This window comes from Babylonia areolata, chromosome 13 (genome assembly GCF_041734735.1).
Source record: "Babylonia areolata isolate BAREFJ2019XMU chromosome 13, ASM4173473v1, whole genome shotgun sequence".
In the NCBI taxonomy this organism is placed as follows: domain Eukaryota; kingdom Metazoa; phylum Mollusca; class Gastropoda; order Neogastropoda; family Buccinidae; genus Babylonia; species Babylonia areolata.
Genome location: NC_134888.1, coordinates 15,562,383 through 15,571,516, shown reverse-complemented (window position 1 = coordinate 15,571,516; position 9,134 = coordinate 15,562,383). Strand labels below are relative to the sequence as shown.

Here is a 9,134-nt window from a genome sequence, read left to right as displayed (position 1 = left end):
TCTGGAAAATTTACAGCTTGATGCATTAAGAACCATAACTGGAGCTGTTCGTGGGACAAGCCACCAAAAAATATACCAAGAATCAGGGTTCTGTACACTTAAGGAAAGAAGGAAAAGACACAAACTTGTGCATTATTTCAAGATGGTTAACGGTCTATGCCCTAACTACCTAAATGGTCTTGTTCCTGGTCTTGTTTCAGACAATAACCCTTACCATAGACGCAGGTCATTGGAACGCACCGTACCAAGATTTCACACCGAACTCTATCGGAAATCATTCATACCATCTACTACTTATCTCTGGAATTCTCTACCTGATTATGTTAAAACCAGCAATTCCTTAAGCCAGCTTAAACATTACCTATGTGCTAACGATGCTGTAGTGCCTAGCTATTACTACTATGGTAAACGGAAGGAACAAATCATTCACTGTCGACTTCGTCTAGGGATTAGTGACTTAAGAGAAGATATGTTCAACAGACATTTAATAAACGACCCACTTTGTGCTTGTGGCACTGCAAGCGAAACTGCTGAACATTATTTATTATTTTGTCAAGACTTTCATATGGCTCGGGCAAACACAATCTTAAATTTATCTCCAAACTACATTCACGTTAAAATTCTGTTGCATGGAGATCCTGTTCTCCAAAATCATACAAATATATTCATATTTCAAACTGTCCACCAGTTTATCTCCGATTCAAATAGATTTTAGCTTAGAAAGTATTGTGAAGAAAGAATACAACATGATTCTATTCGTAAAATATATGTTGAATTTTTAGACTGACCAAATATTCAAGGTGAATGGATTGGCCAATGATCTGTTAGAATTTCTCCTCTCCCCTCTGTTCCCCCTCCTCCACCACCTTACCCTCCATTCTTCTAAATTTTCTTCTTCTTCTTCGTGTTTTTCTTCTATTAGGCCAATTACTTTGGTGATAACAAATTTAATCTCATGTTAATATTGATATTAGCATTATTTTACTATATTATGTACTGTTTGTTTATTTGTTTTATTTCATCATTACATTACTTACTGTTTATGCATGTTATTTCATACAAGTCATAATATGGTTCATCAGCCGTCATGATAAAATTGAAGTGCAACGTTGTGAGCACAGTATAAGCTTTAAGCTTGTTGATGCTCTTTTGTCATTCAATGCATTGTAATCATGTGTATTGTTGAATAATTAAAGTTTATTTAAACCAACAGTGACTTATGAAAGGAAAGGACATCGGACATAAAAGTAAATAAGTATCATAATGCAAAAAGACAGTTGTCATTATATTAAAGTGTGCATTAGTGTGTGTGTGTGTGTGTGTGTGTGTGTGTGTGTGTGTGTGTGTGTGTGTGTGTGTGCGTGCGTGACTGAAACCTGATTAAACGACGTAGGAAACGAATGATGAGCGCCCAATGTCAGCTAAAAGTCAGCTTAACCCAGTGTCTTTGTGTTAATGATCCCGTGTTTGTAAAGCGCTTAGAGCTTGGTCTCTGACCGAGGATAGGCGCTATATAAATATCCATATCATGATAAATATCCATAAATATCCATATCATGATAAATATCCATAAATATCCATATCATCATAAATATCCACATCATCATGATCATCATCATGATCATCATCATCATCAAAGAAGCACCAGCTTAAAGACACGTCATTTTTTAATGAAAAAAATATACACAAAGACAGCAGAGAGTTAGATATGTGGGTTTGAAGCATCACGAACACAACAGGGTTCTTTTAGTTTGCAAGACAACGGATACCATAAAAAAATATCAAAGAAAGATAACACCATGGTCATGGCCAGGACAAATGCATAAATAATGAGTTTGTTTTCCCCTCGCTATTCTTCTTGAACCACAGCTATATACATCTCTCCCTGTCTCTCTGTCTCTCTGTCTGTCTGTCTGACTATCTCTCTCTCTCTCTCTCTCTCTCTCTCTCTCCTGTCCCTCTCTCTTACATGCACCACACACACACACACACACACACACACACACACACACACACTCACGCACACACACACACACACACACACACACACACACACACACACACACACACACACATGCACACACACTTCTTGGCTTCAGTCAAGCAATTCAGTAAATGTCTATTCGTGTATCCATTTAGTACACACTGTTTTGATATGAGGACGTATAGTATTTCCATATTTTTTTGGGTTTAATTTCTGTTTGATCCCTCCTCGTTCCTTCCTCCACCCACCCACCACCCAGCCCCACATTTATTTCAAGGTTTGAAGGAAAAGCATTTTTTGCTTACTTTATTACCCTCTGAAAATCAATCAGTCAACCAACGAACGAACGAAACGAACGGACGACCAACCAAGCAACCAATCAATCGATCAACCAGTCAATCAGTCAATCAATCAATGAGTGATTAAAAGCCAACCAATCAACCAACCAACCAACCAACCAAGGCACCATCCACATTTCTTCCCCTCTATTCTTCTGTGTGATGACGGAATGAACGTCCAGGCTTGTTGTGAACACTGCTCATTCCGTCTGGAGGGGGAAAATGTGGACATTGCCCCAACCAACCAACCAATCAATCAATCAACCAACCAACCAATCAATCAATCAACCAACCAACCAATCAATCAACCAACCAACCAACCAATAAATCAATCAACCAACCAATCAATCAATCAACCAACCAACTAACCAACCAACCAACGAGTGGTTTAACCAGTCAACACTCTCTTTCACTCACTCACGTTCAAACACACACACATACAGAGTCAACCACATGTTCTCTCAGTCTCTAAAGGAGATTTCAACTCGCTGTACTCACAGAGAAGGGAAGACCGGACGACGAGAAAACCAGTGCAGCCATCAGCACCAGGAAAAAGGGGAGTGTCTTTGTCCAACTTGTACTCATGATGAGAGATGCCTGCACGCAACTGTTAACCCACTCAGTACGGCCAGTCCTCTCTTCTCCTCTACACAGACCCCTCGGATGTCCAGTGGGTGTCTGAATGACCCAACCTTTAGCTTCCGTCGTCAGAATTGTGGTATTCTTTGTCAACATTCACCTCTTCAGTATAAGAGCCTTCCACTTGCAATATTTTGATGACGGTAATTGGGGTGAAACGCTGTTAACGTCGTCTCTTTCGCCGTTCGTATGGAGAGAGTTAAAACAACAACAACAAACAGAACACGCCTAGGACATAAGACCAGACAAATATTCACGTCCCCCCCCCCTCCCAGTTCATCCCCAAATTATCCACCGGTACAATTTTAGGTCAGAGCCCTGCCGTCTGTGTATGACACAAGACTGACAGAGAGGTGGAGATAGAGATGAATATAAGACAGAGACAGATAGAGAGAGACAAACAAAGTCAAGAGACGGGCAACAGCCACGATAAACGACGACGACAAAAAAAAAAGAAAAAAAAAAAAAGAAAAAAGAAAGAAAAAGAGAGACAGATACATAGACAGACAGAGAGAGAGAGAGAGAGAGAGAGAGAGAGAGAGAGAGAGAGAGACAGAGAGAGAGACAGAGAAACAGAGAGAAACAGAGAGAGAGAGAGAGAGAGGCAGAGAGAGAACACTCCCATTCTTCATTACTCACTCCCACCCCCAGAAAACCTCCAGTTCAATTCTAGGTTAGAGTCCAATAGACTATGTATGACACAGCACCACATCACACCACACCACACCACACCACACCACACCAGTACTGACGACATGCCACGAAACAATTCACCACAACCAATTCACATCTGACAACAGCAGCAGCAGCAGCAACAACAACAGCAGCAACAACAAGAGCCAGAAAAAACAATCTCTCTTGAACCCGAAAAAAGAAAGTGAAAGAGAAAATTAGGTACGGTTACTACAATGGCATGAGAGCGACTGAAGCCCAGATCCTGTGAGTGTGACGCAGACCATGCCAACCCACGTTTTATCTTACACCGCTGCCCCCACACTTCCTTGCAGCACATCGCGAGAACGCGTGGAGCGAGGTTAGAGGGGTGCGGGTGAGGGTGTGGGTGTGGGTGGGGTGGGGTGGGTCTTTCACGTACTTTGCGAGATAACGTGAGATTATTTTGAGAAAGGGTGGTGGTTCCCCTTGGACACCCCACCCCCTTCTCACCTTTTCCCCACATGCACACTTCCCCTTGAATTAAAACTTTAAAAAAAAAGAAGAAAAAAAAAGAAAGATTCTGTTATCATTGTGGTTGGTGTCTTGTCTTTTCCCCAAAGAAATGTTGATAGAACAATGAAATATATATAGATAGATAGATAGATAGATAGATAGATAGAGAGAGAGAGAGAGAGAGAGAGAGAGAGAGAGAGAGAGAGAGAGAGAGAGAGAGAGAGAGAATAATTATGTGAAGAAATGAGACAGAGTGTGGGAACGGCATGTGTGCTTTGTTGTAGTGTCTCTAATGCCGAGTCATGACAGTTGCACTTCTTGCGCTGAGTATATGTTTGCTTTTCAGTCTGGCATCATTTATAATCACGACATATTCATTTCCACGTGCCAGTATGGATTGTATAATGGGCTGATGGCAAAAAATCAATAATCCATTTGGTCCGAACTTTCTCTCTCTCCCCCCTCTCTCTCTGTCGCTCTCTTCCTCTCTGTCTTTGTCTCTCTCTCCCCCCTCTCTCTTTGTCGCTCTCTTCCTCTCTGTCTCTGTCTCTCCCCCCTCTCTCTGTCGCTCCCTTCGTCTGTCTCTGTCTCTCCCCCTCTCTCTCTGTCGCTCCCTTCCTCTCTGTCTCTCTCTCTCCCCCTCTCTCTCTGTCGCTCCCTTCCTCTCTGTCTCTCCCCCCTCTCTCTCTGTCGCTCCCTTTCTCTCTGTCTCTCCCCCCTCTCTCTCTGTCGCTCCCTTCCTCTCTGTCTCTCTCTCTCCCCCTCTCTCTCTGTCGCTCCCTTCCTCTCTGTCTCTCCCTCCCTCTCTCTCTGTCGCTCCTTCTCTCTGTCTCTGTCTCTCTCCCCCTCTCTCTCTGTCCCTCCCTTCCTCTCTGTCTCTGTCTCTCCCCCTCTCTCTCTGTCCCTCCCTTCCTCTCTGTCTCTGTCTCTCACCCCTTTTCTCTCTCATTCTTCCTTTCTATCTTTAATTTGATGTTTGTTGCTTCCCACAGTCATTTGATTTCCATACACAGGCTAAGCAATTTGGTATTATATTAATGAATGCGTGAAAATGTTCACAAGTGTGGTGAGAGTACTATATTTCATATACTTACAGTTTGAATGTGATGGATCTTATTTTGGTTGTGGTATTATCTTCAGTTCTGAAGAGAGAGAGAGAGAGAGAGAGAGAGAGAGAGAGAGAGAGAGAGAGAGAGAGAGAGAGAGAGAGAGAGAGTGTGTGTGTGTGTGTGTGTGTTGTGTGCATGCATATATATGTGTGCGTGTATACATATATGTATGTATATGTGTGTGCGTGTGTGTGCACAATTTCTTTTGTTTATTTTTTGTTTTCCTTAATTACTTCGGTTTGCAATATTTTTTTCGTGTCCGGTGTGTTTTCTTTGAAACCAAGAAGCCAATTCCAATCACACACCCACGCCTCCTACACTCCCGTCACATATGCACCCCCCACTCACAAAGCACACCACACGCTCACATGCACACAAACACATACATATGTACATACACACACAGAGTAATTTGTGACATACAGTTTATTTGCATTAATGGGAAAAACCCAATGAACAATACATGTAACCTGCCCACACAGTGGAGTGAATCCCTTGAACTAAAGTAGTGTCACGCAGCAGAAAGTATGGTGCACTGCAGGCCGCAAAAGCTGTACAGCTAACATGACAGGAATCATTATCAAACATGTTTCAGAATAACATAATACATGTTATCATTTTTTTGCTTTCTAAAATGCGTTTATTTTTTTCTTCTTATACACTTTGAAGCTTTAAGTTTTGTGGAAGGAGCGTCAAAATGAGAGAAAATTCAAATAATGAAACTTTTGTTGGCTAATTTCAGTGAACGTTCCGACTTTGGTACTTTTTTTTTCCTCTTGTATGGTATAGAAGACTTCAACACTAGCGCACTACTGAATATGCAGAGGCTGGGTAATAGATTACTTAGTTCACATTTTCTTCATCATCTCCTCCTCCTCCTTATCATTTTTTATTTTAAAAAAATCGGCATCCACCTCAGCTGCTATGGGCAACGATAGAGGGTCCCAGAATAGTAGTGACAGTGCCACAAATATATCTACACCAGTTCTTTCTTTGGGCATCCTTGGAGTCAAACACACAACCTCCTGCATGTCAGGCCATCTGCCAACGATGTATTGAAGACACAGCTGTCTCGTCATAATGCCTTGTGTACAAACCACGTTGATCATAATTCTACATTTCATGTCCAGATTTCCATAACAATTTCAGCTTTAATACAATCTATTTTTTTCACTACACAGTTAATGTTTTTTTACGTATATTCCGGCGGTTTTTTTTATGATGAAGCTTGAAATGTGTAGTGTTGCAGCTGATTATGAAAGACAAAATGTCTTACGATCCATATGCCCACAACCGAAACACTTTTCATCAAAACGAATCCGCTTCTAGTGCGAGTACCAAAGCATTATATTCAGCTTTTATTGCAAGCATATTTCTTAATTTCGAAATCAAATGAATCTGAAACACAGCCTGGCGTATTCGTCAGAAACCCAAGTCCAAACAGAACACACAAAAAAGGAAGAATAGAAAGAAAAGTTAAAAAAAGATTAAATCTTTAACGACATACATATACACAAAGCAGCCGTACACTTGGAAACACTTTCAGTTAATAAGTAAAGAATTAAAGGTGTGGTTCAGTGAGGGGTTCACGGAGGTATGAAAGAATGTCGGTGTCTGGTGTGGTTCAGTGAGGGGTTCAAGGAAGTATGACAGAATGTCGGTGTCTGGTCCGGGATTTCCTCTTCACTTCCGTGTAGGTCTTCAGTGGAACTGTCGCTCTGGAAAAGACAGATCTAGCTGAGTTGCATGGATTCACGCAAAACTTATTTCATAGCAGTGTACGTTCAGGAGGAGGGGGGTGGGGTGGGCGGGGGAGAGGGGAGAGAGGGGTACGTGAATGCAACACAAACATACAAAAACACAAACACAGACAAACACACACACACACACACACACACACACACACACACACACACACACACACACACACACACTCATACTGCCACAACTGGAGAACTGAACAATTTTTTTCTTTGAAAAGGTCTGTTGAAAATTTGTGATTATAAAAGTATCAGTCACATGTCTGGTTTGCTTTATGCGTATCTTAGTGTAAAACCATTAATATTCTTGAAATTCTTGAAAGGACTATCGTATCAATGAACCAGATATTTTTTCACTCACGCGCACACACAGACACAGACACATATGCGCGCGCGCACGCGCACTCGTGTGTGTGTGTGTGTGTGTTTGTGTGTGTGTGTGTGTGTGTGTGTGTGTGTGTGTGTGTGTGTGTGTGAGTGAGTGAGTGAGAGAGAGACAGAAAGACAGAGGGACAGAAAGACAGAGAGAGACAGAGACAGAAAGAGAGAGACAGAGATAGAAAGAGAGGGAGAGAGACAGAGACAGAGAGACAGAGACAGAGGTGAAGTGAGACAAGAAATCTGAAGCAAACAGTAATCCACCATGCACACAGAACCTACCGTAACTGGAATAAGCGTTGGAGAAAAGGCAGCTTTTTTGTCTGTAACAAATACATACATAGATACATACATACATTCGCACGTAAGTAGCTTTCTACGTATGTTTAACGAATTTGCAATTCATTATTGCCCATTTTCATGTGACTGTGTATTTGTATACAGGCCAAAGGCAGAAGCTACATAGATTTCAGTGCAGTTCTAAATAACAATAATAGTAGGCATGATCATCATGATCATTATTTTTATCATCAATATTAGGACAATCCACCCTGTCATTTTTTTAACGTTTAAATAATGATTTGTCAACCAACTTAAGAAATTCACATGTATATTTTTCCACAATTAGAAACACATACCTGTATACACAAGTGCACGAACAAGTAGTTACGTTTCGATTCAGCTTACTTTACTTTTTAAACTTGCCTTCCTCTTAACAAAGATTTTTTTTCCTTTTAATTTGCACTTTCCTATCGCCTTTCCTCACAATCCAACTTTTCAAAGTATCTTTGCAGTCTTTTCCATAATGATACATTTGTTCACCTGCTCATTCGTCCATTACGTTGCTGTTAAATTTGCCATCAAATACCTTCGTTAAAAATCCCGTAATCCATGTCTGCGTTCGGTGGGTCATGGAAACAAGAACATACCCGGTACCAGAATGCACCTCCCCCCCCCCCTCCGCCCCCCAAAACGGAGTATGACTACCTACATGGCGGGGTTATGAACGATCAAACACGTATAAGTCTATTCGTGTATACGAGTGAACGTGAAAGTCACATCCCACGAACGAAGAAGAAGTACTTCCTACAATGGACAGTCATTAGTGCACTTGTTTTCCTCAACTACATAACACTTGTCAAACTTGCGGCAAACACACGGTCAACATGCCAGCGGCTACTGTACTCACGGCAACTTTTCGGCCAGCACGTCTTTGTAGCACGCCCGGAAGTGGTATTTGTTACCTCCCATGAAGCCATTGGTCGGGTCGGTGCCATCGATGCAGGCTTGCATTTTTCCGTCATGATTCAGACCGAGGCTGTGAAATGAAAGTACAAAATCGACTGTGTATAAAAATGACGGAGCTTGGTTCAAGTTAAAAAAAAAACCATACTTGTAAGACAGCGAGCTACAGTGATTAAATATCACGGACGCTGTGTGTGTGTGTGTGTGTGTGTGTGTGTGTGTGTGTGTGTGTGTGAAATATTAGACATTGCTTTACAGAGCTTTCCGATCAAGCACTTCTATATCTTTCTCCCTCATTTTGTCCTGTACCATGTTTGTATAGACCCTGTAAAGAGAGTGGGACTGGATGAAGACAGCACACAAGTACTCATCTAAAATCAATGCTTCCTGTATCTCTGTCTGTCTGTCTCCCTCTGTCTGTCTCTCTTTCTCCTCGTTCTCTCTACCCTTTCCCTATCCATTTTTTTTTACTCTGCCTTTCCCCAAAACCTTTGTCTCATTTCTCTGTGTCACT

General features: G+C 41.6%; 1 protein-coding gene across 1 annotated transcript in view; it reads right to left on the bottom strand.

Annotated features, from left to right (window-relative positions):
• Positions 1 to 5,804: 5,804 nt before the first annotated feature.
• Positions 5,805 to 9,134, bottom strand: part of LOC143288849 (A disintegrin and metalloproteinase with thrombospondin motifs 14-like) — an 18,920-nt gene continuing 15,590 nt past the window's right edge. The window contains exons 10-12 of the mRNA XM_076597497.1: positions 8,565 to 8,693; positions 7,658 to 7,698; positions 5,805 to 6,955 (exon numbers count right to left, since the gene is read on the bottom strand). Of these exons, the coding sequence (XP_076453612.1) occupies positions 6,939 to 6,955; positions 7,658 to 7,698; positions 8,565 to 8,693 (187 nt within the window). The 3' untranslated portion in view covers positions 5,805 to 6,938. The remainder of the gene's footprint in view (positions 6,956 to 7,657; positions 7,699 to 8,564; positions 8,694 to 9,134) is intronic.